Source organism: Lampetra planeri, unplaced genomic scaffold, assembly GCF_965212315.1.
Source record: "Lampetra planeri unplaced genomic scaffold, kcLamPlan1.2.h2 scaffold_931, whole genome shotgun sequence".
NCBI classification, from domain to species: Eukaryota; Metazoa; Chordata; class Hyperoartia; order Petromyzontiformes; family Petromyzontidae; genus Lampetra; species Lampetra planeri.
Window position 1 is genome coordinate 1 of NW_027615753.1, and position 23,262 is coordinate 23,262.

Consider the following 23,262-nt stretch of genomic DNA (forward strand, 5'->3'; position numbering starts at 1 on the left):
TGCCATCTCGACTATCTGTTCCTTTTCATGTACTCACAGGATGCCATCATCAAACTGGGCCCTTTGCCCCGCCTCCTGAATGACATCAGTATGGCCCTGCGTAACCCCCACCTCCAGAGGCAGCCGAGTCATCAAACAGACAGGGTCCAAGAGAGGCAGTCAGACAGGTTGCTGTCACGTCCAAGCTTCAACCGGGGAATCTCATCTGAGTTTCAAAATCTCATGATGAGAGATCTTAATAGGTAGGTTGTGTATGTTGTGGATGGTTACAGCTCTGCTTCGTGTATGTAGCCTTTTGTTCTTTTGAACTTAATCTTTGGAGCACTGGTGTAGGAACAATCACAACTGTAATAGCTCTTCCTGCCCACTGTCCTCCAGCTCTATAGATATCACTCGCTTGCCTTCCCCTACCTCCACTGGTGGGGTCATGCCATCCCGCTCCCAGATGAGTTTTCAGGACCGCGACCACCTCCATCGAGCGTCCTCCAAAGACATGTTTTATGTATCACGCCCTCCCCTGGCCCGATCTAGCCCAGCCTACTGTACGAGCAGCTCGGACATCACAGAACCAGACCCTAAGGTGAGTTTTGTCCCTCTGACCAGGGGAATCATCATCCCATCAACTAGGATTACCTTTGTCCAACTGAGATTAGTATGACGTGCATGTAAGTCATACTTAACAGAATCTGCCATCGTTGTGATCAAGGCTGTAGTATATCATGACATCTGCTTTTTTTCCACTGATTCACCACGCAACCCATCCTAGCGGTATTTCCTGGGAAATACTTTGAGGCATTCCGATACCCTGGCCTCTCGGTAAAAACACCCGCACCACCCTCACCCATATCATCCGTGGCCACCTAACATAAAAAAACAGGAGGCACAATAGCCTCCGATATCCCTTTTTATTTAGGTGCTCAGTGTCAATAAAAGCGTATCTATGATGGACCTCCAGGATTCCCGAATGAACAGCGTGTCTAACCTGCAGTCGGTGGACATGCTCAACTCCTCCCAGGCCTCCATCGCCGGCATGGGCAGCTTCGGAGGGCTGAGCAGCGGAGGCGGTGGCGGCCTGGGGTCGGGCCTGAGCAGCCAGCTGCGGGCCGGTGGGAGGTTGTCAGCTGGCTCTGGCGGCTCCAGCATGTCCGGCGGCCTTCGCCTGAGCCAGCTGAGCCAGATGGGCACCACCACCGACTCGCTATCCCAGCAGCAGCAACAGCAGGCCGCCGCCATGCGCTACCCGCTTTCCTTCCAGAATCCCCTGTTTCATCTGGCGACGGCTGATGGGCCCCAACAGCAACAGCTCCATCACCACCACGGCCGGGCTCAACCCCCAGCACCCCTGCTCCTGACCCCAGAACCTGAGCCCTCTCACCAGACCTATATCCCACAGTTTGCCCATGGGGGGTTCTCTCGCAGTGAGGACCTGTCCACCCTCAGGACCAGGGACGGTCACCTGGGCCAACCCAGCATCATCCACTCACACAGCTACAGTGATGACTACAGCAGGGCTGAGTATGGACGAAGACAGATGTCCATGCATATGCAGGTACATGTATGGACATTGGTGTGTTTCATCGTGTACATATTTTCATCTCATTAGTTTAGACAGCTGGTATTGGCTTCAGCATAAACGGGGAACCGTGACCCTTAAGGAGTACGCGGGAGGTAACAAACAAAATAGAACAAACCTCTCCAAGGAGGATATGTCTTATTTCAGGGGTCCGTCTATCCATAGTCTTGTATCATGCCAATCAAAACATTTTTTGACACATATCTGTTATTTGTTACTACCCTCTTACTAACTCCTCTAGACATACTGTCTAGACCACCCTACAAATCTAGTGACTTAGCGTACTGCCCCTTGAGCAAGAGAGACACCTACCCCATCTTCAGTGCTGAGTGAAGTGGAGCATATCATCCATTCTGTACCTCAGAGGCTCATTGAAATTGGATTATCTGTCGCAAGAAGACTGGAAATAAGAACTGAAAGTATTAATTTATTGTTACTTTGTTCCGTTTTCAGGATGGAATCCAGCAGCAACAACAAATGATGGGCATGGCGTCCCAGACAGGAACTTCCCACTCCTCCCTGGCCACAACACCACCCTCCACCGTCCAACCCATGCGGCAGAGCTCTGTCGCCCCACCTCCTACGCAGCGTGTCAAATCTCAGACCTCCCATCAACTGTCCGTCAGTGCCGCTGCTGCCCCTGCTGCTCCAGCAAAAACTCGACCACAGAGCGGGAACCTCCTCCAGTCCCCAGAGTCAGGATATGGCGTCAGACAGCATGGGCCCCGGCAGCTGTCCGTCAAAGACAACACTGCCCCTGGCCTGCCTCACCAGCAGAGTTCTGTCAGGGAGAACCAGAGTCCCCAGGGAACCACCAGTCCGAGTGCTCAGCAGTCTCCACAGCAGCAGTCTCAACAGCAGCAGCACCTGCTCAAACCCACCATGAGCAAACAGGTAATATTTGCACGTTGTCAATTCACATCAGCTCCTCTGTCTCGTCTTCCTTCTTCTTCTTCTTCTTCCTATCTGTGGCAGTTTTTTCAATGAGAAAATGTGTCCTTGGTTATTTCTCCTCCGTGTGTTAGATACTGTTTCATTTTCAATGTGTGCATGCTAGTGTGTGGGTGTGTGTTGACCACTTGGGTGCAGCTGTGCCCAAACTCTATCAACTGATGCAACTCTGGGACACTTTGCATACCAGCCTGCGCAGAATCTTTTGATTTGAGATTGACTTTCCTTCACTGAAGAACTCACGTTCTCCTATTCAGTGTGCACGCCTTTTTTTCTCAGGGCTCCCAGACTCCATCAACCCTCAATCCGCCAACCCCAGCCAATGAGAGAACGGTGGCCTGGGTCTCCAACATGCCTCATCTGTCGGCTGACATTGAAAGTTCACGGATTGACCGTGAAGATTTCAAACTGAAGGAATACTCAAAGAGCATGGATGAATCTCGCATGGACAGGGTAGGTGCTGAGGAACAGTGATATGTATCAGTGTACGTCACCTGGGTCCAGATTCACATGAAACCACAGTTTCCTCCACCATAACCTCAAGCTGCTGTTTGTTTTTTTGATCTCTTCTTTTCTTTCTCCATGATTTACTACGTTACTGTCCGAATGTTAATTCATTGGCCTGTGCAATGCATATTAATTTGTGACACAGGCCTATATACAAAGAAAATATTGAGGAATTGCACTTATGAACTTTAGTATGAACTTCTTAATTTAGATCTTAAGACATAACTAAAGGTTTATCTTAAGAACAGATTGGAGAATCTGGCCCTGGGGTTCTAGTTTACAATGTTTGTGGTCCAGTTTGCAGTTTAACATCCAACAACTACTGTGGCTGCTAATCCCGGTGAGAAATAACAGCTGATGAATCCTAACAGTGATTAAGGATCTGCTCTGTATTTCTGGTGAAGGTACGGGAGTATGAGGAGGAGATCAACTCCCTGAAGGAGCGCCTGGTGATGTCTCATAAAAAGCTGGAGGAGTACGAGAGGAGGCTCCTCACGCAGGAGCAGCAGACCAACAAGATCCTCCTACAGTACCAGAATCGACTCGACGACAGCGAAAGGAGGCTACGGCAACAGCAAGTGGAGAAAGACTCCCAAATTAAAGGAATAATTAGCAGGTAAATGAAGGCTGTTGATGGGATGGAGGGAGAAAACAGCTAAGGTGTCATGTGGTGTATAATATGGAGGCTGACTTCATTTTTTGTGACGCCTGGCTGAACAGACTTGAGTTTTCCAAAATATGAGGATTGATTACAAAGAATTATTCTATTTAAAGGATATTTAAAGGATTAGTCTGGTGTTCTAAAACTTTAACCCTATTTTCACCCGTCATTGGAAATATTCTAATGCTGTGCAAAGAAGGCTGTAGCCACCGACCCGGGGACAGTCTGTCTGATAGAAGTGCTTGTTTTTGCCACGGATGGGCTCAGACTGTGTTTGTCTGTCATATGCCGCTTTTCCGCTGTTCCAGCATTACTCGACTTGAATCGGCACCTCCTTGATGCTGTACTTCATTGACAGGGTTAGGGTTAGGGATTTGGTTTAGGATTAGGGTTAGGAGTTTCACTTAGTGGTTAGGGATAGGGTTATATTTTTTGTGCACATCAGTCATGTTCAATGAGCATGAGACAAGGAATACAAATACTTTACTGTTAGGTTCTTGTGCTGACATCCCTCTTTACATGGAGCAATCAGAGGTGGACATGCCACAACGTCACGTGTTGAGGGCTGGCTCAGCTCACTTTGAACTTTGCCAGAGAAGGTAGCAAATAGAGCAGCAGGTACTAGGTACCATCCCCAATAAAATGCAAAATAAGCCGAGTCGAGCTGAGTGGTGCTGGAACAGTGTAGCGGTTAAAGGGGCGATAGACAAAGTCGTTAAAGAGACATTTGATGTGTTGCTCCTTCTGCCTCTTTCAGGTCAGTGGGAAGTAAAACGTATGTGGTGGCTAATTGAGTGACTGTAATTATCTTTTACAAGCAGCAAGACAAACATCCTTTCATATTTGCTATGTCCTGCTGGGCTTTCCTTTGTTCTGATGGTAACACACTTCCACTTGTCTCTCCACTCTTGGAACAGGAAGTTGTTTGAAGAAGGATCTGATTGGCAGCAGTAGTTTCCATGCTTGTGTAGCACTACTAGTCTGAACATCAGTGTGTTCCTGTTTGGTAAAAGGTCATCTTGTTTTGTTTCTTTTTATCTGCAGGAGAACTATAAGCGTTTTTGTTTTTGTTTTTTTTTTGTGATGATTCTTAAACTTTGTACTGCACTCGTCTCTCATGCTGTCAAACCCTGATGATGGCAATCTGATTCTGTCGGTGGCGGAAAAACAAGCATTTTCAGTTGAGAGACAGTTTCACGTTAGGTTCTACCTTGGTGCAATCGCTGACCATGGTGTTCTCTCTCACTTTTGTTTGAATTCTATCAATCCTGGTCAACCCAAACAAATGGGAACACCGCTGTTGAAAATCAAAAACATGGGCTTTAAGCAGTGATGTCATTCCCTAAAATGGATGTTCTGCATATTGGAACAGGTCTCTCTTTACTGTGGGTTGTTCGTCTTGCGAATAATGCTGGCGGGTAGGAGGTTGGGTTCATAAAGTGCTGCAGCCCTGGGAGCTGTATATTGAAAGCCAAAGCTGCAGACATGTAATGAGTTTCAAATGAAATGAGAGACTATAAGGAGGACTTCTTGTTTGATAAGCATGCTGGGCGCGCTCCCTTGGCGCCGGTTTCCTGTTTCAGCTGAGTTAAGCCGAACAAAGAAGTGGCTGATTGTCCTGTAAGTTGTAAAATATCGGCTATTATAAGGTGACAGAGTGGTTTACTTAGTATTGAAGAAGATTGTACTGGGATGACTATGAAGAATCTCCAGATGAGCTTATTAAAGGCTGGCGTTAAAACTAAGCAGTGTTATTGATCAGCCTCAAAAGTTAAGGGGAGAGAGTAGAATATTGATCATGTTTCTGATGAGGTTTGATTGCCCAAATATATTATTATTATTTCTTTGATGATGATTATTATTATTTATGGGGTGAGTTCAGTTCAAAAACGTTATAAAAGAAAGAGTATCATGTTTGTTTGTTCACATCTAACAGTAATAGTCTGCAACTGAAGGGGGGACAACTGTGACAGAGAATGTTGCCACTTCTAATCCACTCCAGGAAAGAAGACATGGAATGAAGTCAGAGAGAGTCCTGCTCATCCATAATGGGAAAAACATCGTGTATATAAAATCACCTAAACACGCCCTCCGGTTTCCTTGTGCTTTTGCACGTGTCCTTAGTTATACTTGATTGCAGGATCATTTCATTTACAACGGACTCTCCCACGAGTACACTGCAAAAAAGCACAAGAGGATGTGAAAATTTGGTAACTTCAGACACGCTGAAGGCACACTCTGAGGCGTCCTTTACCTTCAGGTACAGGAGCTTGGAAGATTTACACCTGTGGTTTAAAATCAGCTCTTCCATTTGATATGAAGTTGAACTTTATTCCTGGAAGAACTGCTGATGTATCTCTGAACAGACTGAACAAGGGGATATCTCCTTCCCTCCGTTCTTGCACTGGGGCAGTGCTACGGCCAAACCCGATGAGCAGAGGGCATCACACACTTACATTAGTCGGTGACGGTTCGACCACAGGAATATGCCACATCATAGATTAACTTAATCAAAGCACTTAGTGAGGAGGAAAATAACATTTTGTTCAGGAGGAGTGAGCTTAGCTGCACACATCAAACACTGGATATTTCCTCCTTTATCGTCTGATGTGAATAAAGTAGCATATCTGGATGCTTCCGATTCTCTTGAGCCAGACGACAAACTGGACACATTTATTGCACTTAAGAGCAAAGATGCCAGCATATTGTATAGCTCAGACAACCAGAATTACCAGTTTGATTAAGTAAATTCTGTTTTTTCTGGAATAAATTTGTGTTGCTCTTACACATGACGATTACACCATTTTGATGCTAATGTGAGCACAGGTTCTGCAAAAAGGGAGACGACGTGAGCATCAACGTGTTGCTCCTCGTTAGACCTGAAAGAAATCTGCAGGACGTAACCACTTCTCATTCATAGAAGCCTTAATGTTCTGTGCATTTCTTTGAGCTCAGAGCAAACCCAACACCTTTGCTCCAATCAATCTAATTTAAAACCAAAGCCATTTATGAGTTGTAGGTCATTAAATCCACTTTACCTGTAGCACTATATTTTCTTTGTAATAATCCCCGGAGTTTGCTACAGGCCATTTTTTTTTCTTTTTGTAGTTATAGGTATAAAAGGAACTATGTATCATCCCTAAACTGTATGCTGTGAAATGAAGATTTACGTTACAGAGGTGCAGTGACGTTGCATTAAGGGGAATTAAATCCTTGTACCCATCATAGTGATATTCTATTTTTAAATATATTCCATAGCGTAGTATAGTATGTGATGCAAGAGCCATAACAACAATAATGATAATAAGATATGAAAATATATATGAAATATTTCAAGAGTGAGATTATGAAAATATTTTAACCTCGCAATAGCTTTTTTTTTTTTTTTTTGCCGGAGAACCGCAATAATAGATATTATATGTCTACATGTGCTAAATGCATATACGGGATCCAGACGACATATGCATTTTTTTCATGTACATAAAGAAACTTCCTGCCTAAAACTTCTACAAGGTGCCATCATATGGAGACGATATGACGTGACTCTCTGACAACCGCAGTATGTTCTGCAATTGCTTTTATTCTATTCTATTTTTGGGGGCTTATTTGTATGGTGTTTGTGACTTTATCTGCATTGAAAATGAAACACTGCAATGGATATTTACTACAGAGAAAATATCATCTGTATGATTTTGCTGTACATGCTTAATATGACTTTTGACCTTCAGTCTGTCATTGGTGGTGTCCAGTGACCTGGTGATCAGAATAGTTGTTAAAGAAAGTTATTTAACAGCTGCATTATGATTCAAATACATAAGAAAAAAAGACAACCTTCTTATTCTTTTTCTCCTTTTCTAGAGCTAATACCCTGGTGTCAGTGCATTTCTTTTGTAGCAAGAACAAATCGGTAGGCTGTGTAGATTTGCAACATGTTAAAATCTTGCAAATTAATTCATAGTAGTGATGAGTTTTGGTTGTGTGTGCGCGTGTGTGTGTTGACTGACAAGGCTCGTAGCAACAGCCAAGGGTTTATATATTAACATTTTGGCAGACCTGCATCAATTAGTTGCAAATAAACATGCTGCATTAATGCCAATCTGACACCACGAGGTTTACAGTCCAAAAAACTGTTGCACGTTGTTTGCCACACACATATAAAAAAAGAAGAACATAAAAATTATTTGCAGCTTCTATTTGATTCAGGTCTGGGATTTCTTTCCGTGACATTCACATCCTGCTTGACACCTTTTGTCCTCTGGCCTTTTTCTCTGTAGCAAAATATTGTGACCCCGTGTTTTTATGGACTCCATGTACGACTTGACCTCAGAAGCACACTACTTGAAGTACAACTGGATATAACAGCTCACATATCACCCACATGAATCATTGTCTGCCTTTGGAAGTCATGTCAAAATCTTAATGCTGTACACCCATCCATTACTTTGTTTTTTGTTTTTTGGTTTTTGTTTTTGAGAAGGTGCAAATATTTCTGTGTGCATATGATTGACTCTTTTGTAAAATAACTATAAACACTGTACGTTATTTATGGAATAAAACATCCAAACGCTTATGTTTGAAACTTCATCTGTGGATTTTCGTCCTTTCTTGTCAAACATTGTGCCTCTATCTCTCTGTGCTGAATAAATTCATATGAGTGTGTAGAAAGCAAAAAAATATATTTTTAAATTTCATACCTACTGACAATTAAATGTTCCTTTCAACCAGCTGATTTGTGCGGATAATTTGCAAGAGTAAGTTCGTCCATTCTGAAGCTTCCATCATGTCGATACACTGCTAGAATGTTTCATTTTCTTGTTGTGAACCATCCTTGTAAATCAGATGGCCATGAAATCTACTATGAAGCACTTGGGGTCTATTTTTAATTCACTGCAACTTCTACTTGGCGTCTATCGCAAACAATATTCACAGTTTAGCCAGTTGGCGTTGTAGCTGCGAGATAACCCAGTGTGAGAAACGTCCTTGAATGACCCCATCTGGAATAAATCCTTGGCGCTTGGATAATCATTAGAGCTGGGAAACCTGCTCCTGCCCGCTGGCTCGTGAAAAGTGCGTCAGTAATCTCGCTCGTATGTGCGAGTCTTTGAAATGATTAGGCAAAGGATTTTCCACCCGAGCGTTTGTCAGTCCTTGTTACATAAGATGGGCAATTCCCTGGGGATGATCGGGATCTGTTCCTGAACCAGTCGGTAACTGCCCGCAATCGGCTGGCGTGGCTTTTTGAAAAAAACTTGAATGGAGGTAAAACAAAAAATGCTTTAATGAATCTCAAGAGGCAAGAGGAAGAAAGGCCCAGCTAGTTAAAAAAATGGCATTGCCTGAGAAAACATGGCTGCTGAGCTGTGAACGGGCTGAAAAAATCGATCTGCTCTGGATTTGAGACACACGATAAAACAGCATCTCTGAAGGATGTTACAAATCATTTGTCAAGTGTTATCTTGAATTCATAACCCTCCTTCTCTTTCTTTCACCCCTCCCTACCCTCCTCTCTTTTTCTCTTCTTCCTTTCTTCCAAGACTCATGGCCGTGGAGGATGAGTTGAGGGGAGCACCCATGATTGAGCCAAAAACCAGGATATTCGCTGATCAGGTCTGTGAGACTGCTTCCTCTCTCGCCGAGTCCGTCCGGTGACCCGTGCTGTCCTCTCCCCCTCCATCTCTCTCTTTTACCCCCCTGCTGCTCTTATGATTTCGTCTGCTGTGTGTCTGAGTGTGTGTGTGTGTGTGTGTGTATGTGGTCCTTCTGATGCCTGACCTGACCTTTGTCCTCCTGTCTGCCTATAAACCTTTGACGATGGACGTTGTTTTGGTTTTTTTTTTCCCCGTTTGTGCACTTCTCAGCTCAAAATGTCGAGCTGGGTTTGTGAGCGTATCAAGGTCTGTGGCGCTGTTGATGGATTTAGCAGATGTCTGGGTCCAAACTCCTTCAGCATACACACACACACACACACACACAAACACACACTCAACTGAGGAGCTAATATTGTCACGTTGCTGCATTGTGGAGCTGCTGGCTCTTCTGTAGTTCTCCCTCCTTCTGTGATTCCATCCCCCCCCGCCCCCCCCTCCTCATGTCAAATCCCACCTTCTAGCATGACTCACTCTGTAAATATAAAATATAGTGCGTCCATGCAAACGCACTTGTGCATAGATGTTAAGGAAAAATGGAGGAGAGAGCAAAGGAACGCAGAAGCCACTCGACTTGGACATTTGTTTAGAATAGTTTGATTTTATTCCAACCCAGACAATCTTTCATGAGATCCATTCTGTTTTTACACAACAGTATTTGCATCATGCTTACGTTGTGCAAAAGCAACACAAATAAAACCAAACCACATGCAGCATCCTCCTATGACTGAGTACAACTAGGAGATGCTGAGTGTGAGGATCCGTAGACTCTGCTGTTCCTTTCTCTCAGATTTTGAAGTTCTGGTTTGTTGTTGCAGCACTGAGGAGGAAAATATGAATGGAATGTGAGCTGACAGAAGCTTCAGACCGCCACATAAGTTATCATAGAACATCATTAGCATTAATGATGTGAACATTCTCTGTAACAGAACGTTTTAAATGATGTGTTTATAGGAGGGACCCTGCCAGCGAAGCACAAACTCTGCTCTCTGTCTATATATATATATAAGTTATATATATATACGTTATAGTTATAGTCACATAAGCTCTGATTCTGTTCTGTTCTTTTTTCTGTGTGGTCATAACATCTTGAATATTGGTGATTTTTAATTGTTTCAGGCATCTAATGTAAACAAGGCCGTTGTTTTTGGAGTGGAATGTAGAGTTGATGCATATGTGCTTCTGGTTATTAGTGTCAGCATGGCCGTTTCCCGTCGTCTTGCTCTTCCAAAGCCAGCGGATGTGTTAGATTGAGCTTTTGGAAATCGCTCTGGATTACTCAGCCGCTTTCAGATGCAGGTTTCAGCCGGAGATTTCCCCGCCTCTTTTTTCTCTTTTCATGACGCATGGCGTCTGTTCACACTGCATGGCATGCTGCTCTGAGGCTTTCAGGCTCTTGAGTTGTCTGATAACACGTGTGTGATTGTCATTATATATGTGTGTGTTTGTACATCTTTGTATGTGTATTTGTGTTGTTGTTTGGTGGCTCTCGTTCCCCTCACTGCGCTCCTGAGCCCTCACCAGTGCTCACCAGCCCTTCCTTCCTCCCTCTTTACCCCGCCAACTTCGTCCTCCTGCTGCTTTGAGACCCTCCCCTCCTCTCCTCTTCTCTCCTCTCCTCCTTTGTTGATGAGATACGGTGATTTCTCTTAGGGAAGACGTCAGTCCATCCTAGTGCAGCCCCGTCTCGCGCCTGTCCCACCCCGAGTATCCAGGTAATAACCAAACCGGCAAACTCTCACTCTCCATCCATGAACCTGCTGCCTCTCTCCACATCTGCTGCTCTCCATGTGTCCACATACAGTCAGTGAACTCCTGCAAACCTGACACGCTCACTTTACTCCTCCGTAGTGGTCTGTCACACAATGTTTCTCAGAGGCTGCTGATGGTTTGGTGCGGATGACCTCTGTTGTATGAGTGACACCAAAAAAAAATCGACTTTTAAAGTGACAGGTTTTAATTGGAAATGAGTTTGACTGTGGAATAGAGGCAGATATAGAAGTCTATTATTGTCATCATACAATAGGTTGTACAGTGAAACTGGAGCACTGCAATAGATAATGAAATTAAATAGTATAAGATAAAATAAAAAAGATGCTGTAAAGACACATTAAATTACACACTAGGTTGACACAGAATGACTTGAACTTTTGACAGTATTACACATGTTAGTGCTGTAGATGGGTTTTTTTAGCCCGTTCAGACCTTTCATGGCACTCGTGAATGCATATATAACATAAAACATGCTGCTTCAGTCTTGACATCTTTTTTAATTGTTGTCTGTTTTTAGCTGATGAAGCCTGTGTGTGTTTATGTATCGGCCGCTGGACACAACAATTGTCCCCCATGGGGATAATTAAAGTATCTGTCTTTAAGTTTAAAGAGAAGAAATGAAAACTACAATATTAGTTGCAACTGAAAAGACACTGCACATCTTAAAAAAGGTGAAAGGTGTTATCACTGATGTCCCAGATCAGTCAGCAGTCTGTGAATCGCCAGAATATATTTGTGTTTCAAGACAGAAGGATACCTGCCGTGGTTTTGGTGTCACCCCCCAACACAATCCATTCCTCCAACACTCTGTGACAGACCGTTTTGAAGAGCTGAGCTCCTTCTCTCTTCCATCTTGACCCATGAATGTTTTTCATTGGCAGAAATTCAAAAGGTCTTTCCACAGCCTGCAGCTTCCAAATGTCTTCACATAAAGTTCACACATCAGCTGTTTTTTGTGTGTGACTGTTGCAGCCCCTCGACGAGTGAAACTCCCACTGCTTGTTCACGCACGCAATTCACTCATAACCATCAGTCTGTGGGATGAAAATACTGTCACACTGTGAAAAAGAACACAAGCTGTGTGTGTTCGTAAGCTTGAATTCTGGTTTTGCAAGACTGAAACGGTCTTGTGTTAAATAACTGATTTGTTTGGAGGCACGTGTACAGATGTAAATCTTTAAAACTCACATTCCCACATCTGAACCTTTTACTGGACGTGCAATTGTTGACAACACCTGAGGCGCCAAATAGGATAATGATTGAAAAAGTCTATTATTATTTCATGGATGTTCAGTTTGTGAATGTGCACCACATTTTAAATCACTAGCTTTCAAATCTGGAACACAAACTACATTTTGGAATGATGTCGACGATGCTCTGCACAGGGCTGCACGTGCAAAGAAGGAGATGTCAGACACGAGGGGACATTTGCAGAGATATGAAATAATAATTTCAAGCGCAACACTTTTTAACTTGAGCCTTCAAACACTGAGTTTCAAACCTTCACAGCTTTATGATATGATGGTCATGCCATATAAAATATCCATAGTGTGTGCTAATTTAATTATTTGCAAATAATTTTCACATCATATACGGAGACATTCCTGAAAATGTTTTTTGTGCAGAGAAATAATCAGTAAGTACAATTGCTTCTTGCTGCTGTTTTCAGGTGCCGGCAGTTTCAGGTTGTTTTTCATTGCGTTTAGTCATCACCTCACCGTTTCACTTGCTCTTCTTGTGCTTGAAATATAAAAAAAGAACCAGCTGTAATTAAAGGTACAAAACAGGTAATTCATGCTCCCTACAATAATTAGAGGCAGGATGAAGGTTCCCTGTGTTTCCGACACCCACGTCATAGTCTATGATTTCTTTAAGCTGTTTCATTATATTATATCATTTCAAATTAGAAAATCTAAAAATAGACAAAATAAACAAATCATAAATCATTTTCTGGTGATGAAGAAAATTAAAAATACAATTGCAAATACAATTTAGCGTTTTGAAAACTTCTGCCACTTTTTTCTTTTTTGGTGATAAAATCGCTTTAAGCTTTTTCTAGATGTACTATGTTTTTTGTTCCACACATAAACTGGCCTTTAGCCACAGTTCTTCATATGTGTCTCAACTCGGCCTCAGCTAAACATGGGAGTTGTGGGAAATCTCCGTATCCAACCCAATCCTTCCCTGAAGAGCACCAATTCATGTGTTTCCTGTTTAGACTCTCTGTGTGTCCTGTGTCCTTCACTTAGTCTGCGTCTCTATATTTGTGTTTGTATGCCCATTTTGCTCTGATTATACAGTGAATGGTCATCATGCGTCTTTTTCTTTTGCACCACATCCGACAGGCGGTCGCTTTTTAATTTGAACACTCGTGCATAGCGATTGAGACAAAACTTACATGTGTTCTGTTCCAATTGTGGAGGTGAGAACGATTTTCACACTTTGCTCTAGAGACACTCAAAGTGACTGGAGATTGGAGGAGATGGGTAAGAGACTGTGTCTACGAGACTCTATAGGCCCCATCTAGCACATGTAGCATTTCCATTAGGTATTTTGTGTTTCTGTGTTTAACATTAAACACTTTCACACTGAGCTGTATTTGAATGCACCGACTATAGTCAAACCCTGCAGCTGACAGAGTGTTACAAAGTTCGGTAAGTTCTAAAGGATGTCAGTAAACATCTTACCCTGTCGTTGTTCGGCTGCTTGATTTCTGGATTTAATAGACATGTGTACTGGCAAACACATGGATATTAAATCATATGTTGGTTGTGTTTGAAAGAGAAGAAACGCCTGTCAATGGATTTGTGTTACTGGCATCCTGGACCTGTCTGTGCTGTAGCTGTTCGTAGCACCGGTTAGCAACTGAATATGTTTTTATCCATTTTGGTTCTGATTGAGAAGAGAAAAGGCCCGTTAATTCACACCAAATTTGGGGGGTGATTTTGTTTTAATGTCTTCTTTCTTCAATGTTATTAATGAAATGCAAACAGCTTCCACCCCCAATGGACACAGATTCTCCAGGGATACCTGTCATTTTCTCTCTCCTCCTTCCTGTCTTTCCCCTCAGCAGCACTTCATTTCATACATGCTGCAATATCTCACGTTCCTTGTGTGTAATATCGACGTATATTACAGTATTCAGAAAGGACAATGCGTTGCCGCTTATTAGTCTCTGTAATGAATTAAGTGCAAACCTCTATAGTATTATGGATTCATTAAGTGTCATTATAGAGTCCTTATAACCCAACTATTCTCTTCCCACTGTGCCCACACAGTGAACAAGACTGGGACTGGAGCTTTGCAAATAAGCCTTGATTTTTTGATAAATCATGACACTATTATGTTGCTGTCATTCTGCCACCAATGTAGGTAAGAACAGATTGGAAAACCAAACTTTGACCTAATCACTGATGAAACACTCCAAATGAACACAATCATGTGGTTTGTTGGGGTATTTTTGGTTGGTGAATTTGGCAGATGTTTGGTTTTCCTGCCAGAACATAGGAGGTATCTTTGGGTTGTTGTTTTTTTTTTTTTTTTTGGCAGTGAGCTCTATGTGGCTTTATATGCTGACAATTGCATGTGCTGTTAGAGCCCGTTCTCATCTTAGCCATTGAACTTACTGTTGACTTGTCACAACCCTGTGATACGAAAGCGCAATGGACTCTTGGGTCTGTATGAGACGCAGCGAGCTGCCCCTTTACTTCAGTGAACAGCTCTTCACGTTAGTATAGAATGTTCAAAGGATTCTTGCAGCTCTGTGAGTGGTAATTTTAACCAGGACCATGACATTTACCTGTAACCAATTCTATTTACTGTCTAAACCTGAAATAGATTCGACCAAAGCATCAGTAAACTATTTATTCATACATTATTTTGTGAAGGTTTACTAATTTAAATGAGAGAGGCATAATTCAGCTTTTTGTCTGACCTATCAACCCAAGCAGCCGTTTTCTTGGGGAGTTAACATTAACATTCAGAGAAAGTATGTCTTCACTTTAAAAGCCTGCTGTGTCTCACACAGAAAAAGGGCCTTGCATGTTTGTATGAGTTGGCAGTGGAGGCTTTATTTGATGTGGAAGGATGAGAACGTGTGGGCTTGTTCTACTATAGTTGTACTATAACCTTAAAGTCAGTTTCTGAAGCACATATTTCTGCATAGTTAAGACATTGAACCTGTTCTCATTGGCTAAGAATCACTCTCTGACCTTTAGTGACACCTTGCACTCCACGAACAGACATTGCCACTCAACGCAGGAGGATCAGGACCCTTCAAGAATTTTAATTCCCCTTCATTCCTTCTTTCCCTGTCTCCCCTCTCTTGTGATGCCAAGCCTATCGGTGTACATCATGCATCAACTTGTAACTCATTTGACCCCTTTCTCTCCTTTTCCTGCCTCTCTCTTTCTTTCTTTGTGGTTTGTCGAACACCTATCACCTGTCTTTTGCTTTCTAAACCACTTTTACTTCCTGCACTGGATTTTACATGTGCTCACTCCAATTTGTCTGTTGTCCACATAATTCAATCACACCCATTTCTGATGCTTTTTCTGTTCCTCTGCTTTATCTCCCTATTTCCTCCCACACTCCTCTTCAACATGAAATTGTTCTCTCCACATTCTCTTGTCACATTATCTGCCTTGATTGGACATCTCTTGTACAACTCCTCACATCCTTTCCATCTTGCATTGAATGGCCTCTCTCCCACGACCATCTCTTCCTGCTCCCACTCCTCTTCCCCCTCCCTTCTTTCTCTATGTCGCTAGGAGAACCAGCTTTCCTCCCTGGGTTCTGCAGACCCCGGTGTGAATACTGAAGGTGGAGGGGTAGGTGTTGGAGGCAGAGGACAAGAAGGAGGAGGACCCCTATCCAACAATCAAGACCTCAGAGTCTCTTCCTTGGGCATTTCCTCTGACAGCTTTCCACACAATGGAGTCCTCCCCCAAACCATAGACCCTCCCTCTCTACCCACTTCCTCATCACCATCCTAGTCAGAATGGAGAGCTCTGTGGCAACCAAACATCCTCCCCAACTTCACAGGCAACTGGAACCATGGCAACATCAACCCCAGGCATAGAAGAAGAAGGGGGAGTAGGTCAAACATAAAACTGAGCCTAATCAGAGAGAGATGACACAAAAAGGGAAACAGTCACCATTTGGTTTCAGATCAGAGAGATGATGATTTGAGTAGTGGTAATATATATCCTTAATCAACGGGCAAGAGAGAGAATAAATGCCACGCAGGAGTCGAGCAGTAACCATTCAGACACTGCACAAAAACAACACAAAGGGCTCTTCAATGGACACTTTGTTCTCTTGTTGCTCACGTGGAGCTTCTGCCAGTATCAGTCTTGCCGGGACAAGATAATGATACTTTATCACACACACATGGACGATAGTTTAACATCTGTTCTGCTCATTGTCCATCTGAGGCATCATGAAATAACAATAAATACATGTGAGAAACAAGCGCTATAGAATGTGTTCCACCTCAGAGACTTCCTAGTAGCCGTTAGCAAAAGAAGTGCTACAAGCTGGTATCCCTTGACTCCAATGGATGTGAGCGCATTCATTACTATCGCCAGGCTGCAAATTGTTGAGGCAGAGATGCGGGAAAATGTCGTCTGGCTTTCTTAGTGCCTTTGAGTGTTTTTCAACAGGGTTTTCCCACAGAGATCTGATAACAAGTAACAGAATGCCATGTTAGCTTTGCTAGCAAGAGAAATGTCACAGAAGATGGAGGATCATACAGGTGACAAATCAGCTTTGGGAACTGTTTCTTTTTTTCCCAATCTAAGAGACTTCTTGTGTATGGACTGAGCTCGTGGAGTTTTTCTCTTCTCAATATCAGAACCGATATGTGACCAACTGGTGCTAAACAGAAACAACTGGTGCCCATTTCTCCAAGTCAAATGTCTGTGTGTGCCATCACACTGTTCACCACTCATTCAATGTCTTTCCACTGATTTGTCTTCAGCAGGACCTTTTTCTTCTTCAATGTGTTTGTGTCCTTGTCTTTGTTTTATGTGCATAATGTTGTGTTGTTCTGTCTGATGGGCTTGTTCGGGTTTCCATGTCTGTGTTTTTTATAATTTTTATTCATGTTCAACGGTGTGCTCCTCCAGTCTCTGGTTTTAGTTCGGAATCCTCTCCCAGTTCAAAAATGATGGATCAGCTATTGCACATAATTTAAAGTTTGTGACGACGCATCCTCAAAATGTTCTTCAAAGAGTGCAACAGTTTTAGGATTAAATGAAGCTTTTTCTGTTACGTCTGCAAAGGAGGTCATGTTTTTCAGGGTCATTTACCACTTGTCAGGATTGCGCAAAAACTGGCCTATTCATTTGATAAGTATCAAATGAATCTTGGCAGTCGAAACTCTGTGTGTGCAAAGTCTCAAAACACACACAATACCAATGAAAAAATAAGTAGACCTCTATTTTCATTTTTTGATACCGCATTATCATGCGGAACATGAAATTATTTAATCCTCAGTGTGTAAAAGGGAAAATTCAGCTCGGAATTATCAACTTTGACCAGTAGCGTAGGTCGTCATTGAACAATAAAAAGCCACATATTGCCCAATTTCTTGTTTGAACCAAAAATGCTCACCCTAAGAAAAGAGTGGCATCTAATGAGTGTGAAATTCATGTTGAGCTTTTTAAAATGGACTACACGTGTCAAATGCTGCAAACATGAAATGTTTGTAACCTGTATTCACAGTCCTTCATCCTGTATATGAGCTGTCTGTTGAGGTTTGTCTGGATGTCTGGATGTGTTCTTGTCCTCGTAGCCTCACACACCGGTGTCACTTGATGAGAGCTCAGCTTGTTTAAACATGCAGGACGAAGCCAAGAGGAGTTTCACATCGGCTTGATCCTTTCTCGGGAACTAATGCCAGGATCAGACTACACAAATTCAGGCCAATTTCCAAATTCACATCAGTGGGCTTGAATATGAAGGGACGTGTAGTGTAACATGAAGAGCGATGTTGTATCATTCTGGGCTGCTCTACAATGTGGCGCCTAAAGACTAGCATGTCATTTCTTGTATTTTCCTGCGTAGTTGGAATTCTCCTACCAGTTGACTCATATAATAAGAGGGTGCAGCATCACAAACCATATAAAAGTGGCAACAAGTTAGACAACAAGAGGGATGCTGCTATACACTCATTAACTAACTTCTCTCTGAAGGATAGACAGCCCACAGAGTGCTCATCATGATCCACAGGAACGGCTCCATACATTCCGTTTCTTTTGCAGATCGAAGCACAAGACTCCCACACACACACACACAGGACCTCAGTCAACATGATTCACAGCTGCTTGTCCTGCCTTTTTAATGACCAATGAACTTGTGCATGGTTGTGAACGATAATTATTCTTGGTCATAAATGTTGCCAGCCTCCCAACCACGGCGAGGCAAGGAGTTCTGCCAGTATGGTTGCTTGATCTGACATGGTGATAATTGTGAAAGACCAAAATATGGTGTAGTCAGCTCCTTGCATTTGCAAGGTCCTGGGTCTCAAAGACCCATGCTTGTGGAATGTAGGGCAGTGCTAGTGGATTATTCAAGATTCAGTTCATCATTAATGTGAATGTTTAACTGTCGAACCACCAAATATTAATAATATTTGCAGTCTTGCACAGCTTGTTGGGCTTCTTATAAATTCTTCTTGTGTGTGATGAATGTTGGATTGAAAGCAGGCTAGGATTGAACATCAGTCCTCTATCAACAGTCGATCTGTGACTGAGACATTGATATTTCTGTGAAAATACCTCAGTGACTCAGGTAACAACAAGCCTCAGAGCTGAACACAACAACTACAGAGAAGAGTCCAGCTTTTGAAGGACTGCCACCAGATACTCACTCTCAAGTGATGCTTCAATAGCACCTGATCGAGCACCCTCCCTCGTTTCTTCTCTCTCTCTCTCTCTGTTTCCCTTTTTTCTTCTCCCCATAGCCACTCTCAAAGCTTCATGGAGGACAGTGTGGAACCTAATTGGCTGATGCGCCATCGGCAGTCCACAGGGTGGTATGGCCAAATGTCCAGAGCACTCTCTCGTGATGCGATTGGCTGACAAAGGGAGAACTTGGGCCACTGGTCCCAGTCTCTTTGCTCAAAGGATGGTCCAGAGCCCCAGCGGACCATGTAAGGAAACGCTGGGACTTTTTCACATACTTCAATTTAGCCCTCTCCTCTCTGATTTTTTTTTTTTTTTTTTTTAAATGTTTGACCGTTCGTGGTGGTGGGATTTTTTTCAAAGGATGGCTGGGCATAATGTTGTTGGCCTGCCGAGCATGCAAAGAACAGCTATGCAGTCTGATCAGTCAGACAGAATGGATCAGCACAAGGGCCAAGGTGTGATTCTCAAAATGAGAGAGAGGGGAGATGTATTGTGGGTAAGATGTGCTACAAAGGTGCTTGACTTCTCTTGAAATTCCTATGATTTACTCTGAAAACATGAATCCCGGCCCTCTCCCTCTCTTGTAGTCTTTTCAAATTACCCTTTGACTCCTCTTCATCGTCTCACTCTTTATTGAAGATTCTCGGAACATGATTTTAACTTATGCTCTTTTTTTAAATCTCTTCAGTATTTTCAACATATTCTTGGTTCATCATTTTAGCTGTTCCGTTTTATCTCTTTGAGACTTTCTTTTAATGGAAACTAAATATGCACAAGCCGAATACAAGAGAAACTTGCTTCAGAACAAACGTCACTGGAGACTTTGAAAATAAATGGACAGAATGTTATTATTTATATTTCTATGATACTGCTTATTCTTACAATAATATTTTAAAGAACTCTTCAACATAAATCTTCCGGGGCAGATGCTTAATATTGATATAGATGGATGCCTCTGTCTGTTGGAAGCTCATCAATAATCCATTTTATAAGAGTTTTCTTACTAAGACAATCGTGCAGAGAGAATAATTGCCCTGCAGGACTGCGCTTAAAAGGGACAAGCTTGTGTTTTACCTACTCCCCCTGACAATACTTTGCCCTCTGGGTCCTTCTAAATAAATAATATGAATAAAAAAATTGGATGTGTTCCATCCATCGCCATGGAGCTCTCCATTATACGGACAATGTGAAAGTCAACAGATAAAGGACATGTTTACTGTTTCCACGTCAATTATCTTTGTCTGTAGAGTTTTAACCGGCCCAAGGATGAACTCTTGGTTGCAGTGTGATCACATTTCTGCTGTCAAATGACCAATTTATTTCAATGGATGGATACCAATCGGATTTTTGCATTTTGACTGAAATGACAGTTGAGAGAGAGATATGTTAGAGGTGCTGCTGAATCGAGTGAATGTGTTTGTATATAAGTGTGTGTACTGGATTCTGCTTTGTGTATATACTGGATACATGTGTATATACGGTATGTCCATGTGTATATACTGTTTGTTTGTATATGCAGAGTGTACAGTTATTTTTGCCCTCTAATGTTTCTCTCTCTTTCTATGAATAGGTCTTACCAATACCAAGGCACGGAAATGGTTTTAGGACAGAGGCATTATTTGCAGACTTAGAATATCAGCAAGGTCTGTCACTTCGGCAAAACTCTCACACAAGAGGTAACACACATAAACTTAAGCTTGCACTCATTTTCTGACCATTTAAAAAAGCTTTTCTAAAGGAGATTTGGGTGACTAAGCAATGTTTGTACATATATATAGACTACGACCATTTTTCCAGAAACCTCCATCTGCATTTCTTTGACACTCTCAGACCTGTTTTGAGCTCTTGCTTTCACTCCTATGCTACATGTTTACAACGGTTGTCACTAAGAGTTATATATTTATTCAGACAACCCTTATATATTTCTTGAAATTTTGTTCCCTGAACTCTGCCTCTTATGGAGCCTTCCAACCGTTCTCGAAGAGTCGGTTAGGCTGGCGAGTCCATGAAAGTATACCGTCATGACTTAACATTGCTTGTTTTTGTATAGGTCCTTACTAAATAAGTGTGCCTCCCCCTTATACTCTTACTAACCCCACTAACTCCACTGGTCTCTCACCTTCACCCCCCTTGACAAGCCATAGTCCCCCTCCCCAAAACTCCTCTATCGTTGTTTTGACAGAACAGAACTTTGGGGATTTTGTGTATATTATTGGAAGAGTGGTGTTGAAGAGTGTATTGCAGTTGTATATGGATTTGTTATGAATGTGGGTATTCTGATCATTTAATTATTATTGTAATAATGATAATAATTATTGCCATTTCGATTTTATTGATTAATTCATTTGACGCGGTTGATGAAGATGCCATTGTACCTTCTTCTTTTTCTTTTTCTTTTGGAATACACCGGAATTTATATTTTTCGGGTGGGTGAATCTGGAGATACGTAAATAGAAATACGTAAATAAATTAATAAATAAACAATTAAATTCTTAATTATATGTGGAAATGTGTGTTCTTTTTTGTTTCCCTTTTCTGATTCAGGAGCCTGGTGATATTCTACACAACACCGGCTTACTGTAGTTTGTTTTTGATTTCACAATCCCTGTGAATATTAAAGCACATGTATGCATGTCATAAAAAAATATATGACTACACTACTCCAGCAAAATATAACGAGCATTGTAGAGCAGCTTAATGTTAATATTTGAAGTTTAAAAAGCATGAAAAATCATTGTTTCAATGACTTGTAACAGGAAAAGGAGTCTCTTTAATTTCCACTCTGCACCACAAATATAGAAAGAATCTTAAGCTATAAAACCTGATGTGTGAAAGATACCTGAGTGAGGCTTTACAGCAACAGGGACGTACTATGGAGGTGGTGGCAGCAGTGGCAGCAAGAACTAAAGACAATGTTGAAGTTGGAGGAGGAAAAAGAAGGAAGAATACACTGTTGTAGTCCAGCCATGTCTTTTTTTAACAATTGTGTCTGAGTGAAAGTCAGAAGGGTCAGAAGACATTTGTAATTATTAATTGATCAATTATCCAGTGTGAAGCTCAGTGTCAAGCCTCACAGCCTCTTCACAAGTTAAAAAGACACAAAAAACTGAAAATCTGATGGAGTATGGAGTAAATACTCCATCAGATTTCAATCAGATAAATATTTAGAAATAGTATTTAGAAATATTTATCTTGACAAAAAAGTGAAATCTGTATGTCATGAGTGCAAGGGTGTTTGCAACATCAACATCTCATTATCTCTTAATTTGTTTATGGAACAAAGATTATCCCACAGATGAGTGTTTGTGTTTATATTGTGTAACATGCGACTGCATGTCTGGGTCATACATGTTTTTCTGTGCAGCAGGACTCAGTAGCAGATCATTTGCTTGCGCTCTTTCCATTAGGGGTGCTGGAAACAATAATGAGGGGCAGGATCTGGGAACTGGGGATTTTACTGAGTATAGCAAGCTTGTAATTATACTAATCCTCCTACACTTAATGGCTTGCAATTCCTTAGTGGCCTGGCAAGGTCTGACTTTAGACAGAACTGGAAATAAATAAATAAATCCAGAATGGAGAAATTGGTGGTTCATACTGTGTGTGCACAGAACCTATCTGAGGATTAAACATACCCGAATACTATGTGTCATGAACAGAAATTGTATGTCTTATGTCATAATAAAACATCACTTTATGTATGCATAACAATATCACTTGTAAAATATATAAAAATTTAGGAAACACCTTATGTACATCATTGTTATTTCAATATATTTACAGTAGAGGAAAATGTGACTGATAAAGGACGCTTCTCTTCCCTCTTGTTGCATTCAAAGACCCTAAAATGTGTGATCTTTGAGGACATCTGTAGGCATTCTGGGCAATAGCAACAGAGCTCAGTCACTCTATCATGTTGTTTCATTCACTCATCTTCTCCTGCTTGTTCCGGTTACTAGTCGTGGTTGTGCTGGAGCTGATCCTAGCTGTCAACGGGTGAACATCAGGGTACAACCTGGACAAGTAGTCAGCTCATTACAGAGCCGCATGAAGGACAAACAAACATTCACACTCACATTCACACCTACCGGCAATTCAGAGCCAGTTAACCTCAGCATGCTTTTGGAGGTGGGAGGAAGCCAGAGAACCCGGAGAGAACCCATGCAGACAACACATAGAAAGATTCCAGGCCAGGAAGCTATGAGCGAGGCATTGAGAATAGGAAGAAAATAAAACACTAAT

At 42.1% G+C, this 23,262-nt stretch overlaps 1 protein-coding gene across 1 annotated transcript; it reads left to right on the forward strand.

Annotated features, from left to right (window-relative positions):
* Positions 1–27: 27 nt before the first annotated feature.
* On the forward strand, positions 28–23,020 carry LOC144742241 (ras/Rap GTPase-activating protein SynGAP-like). Its single transcript, XM_078624713.1, has 9 exons — positions 28–242; positions 379–580; positions 914–1,555; positions 2,039–2,467; positions 2,804–2,977; positions 3,436–3,647; positions 9,227–9,299; positions 15,880–15,931; positions 22,980–23,020. The coding sequence occupies exons 1-9, from the start codon at positions 28–30 to the stop codon at positions 23,018–23,020; spliced, it is 2,040 nt and encodes a 679-aa protein (XP_078480839.1).
* The last annotated feature ends 242 nt before the right edge of the window (positions 23,021–23,262 follow it).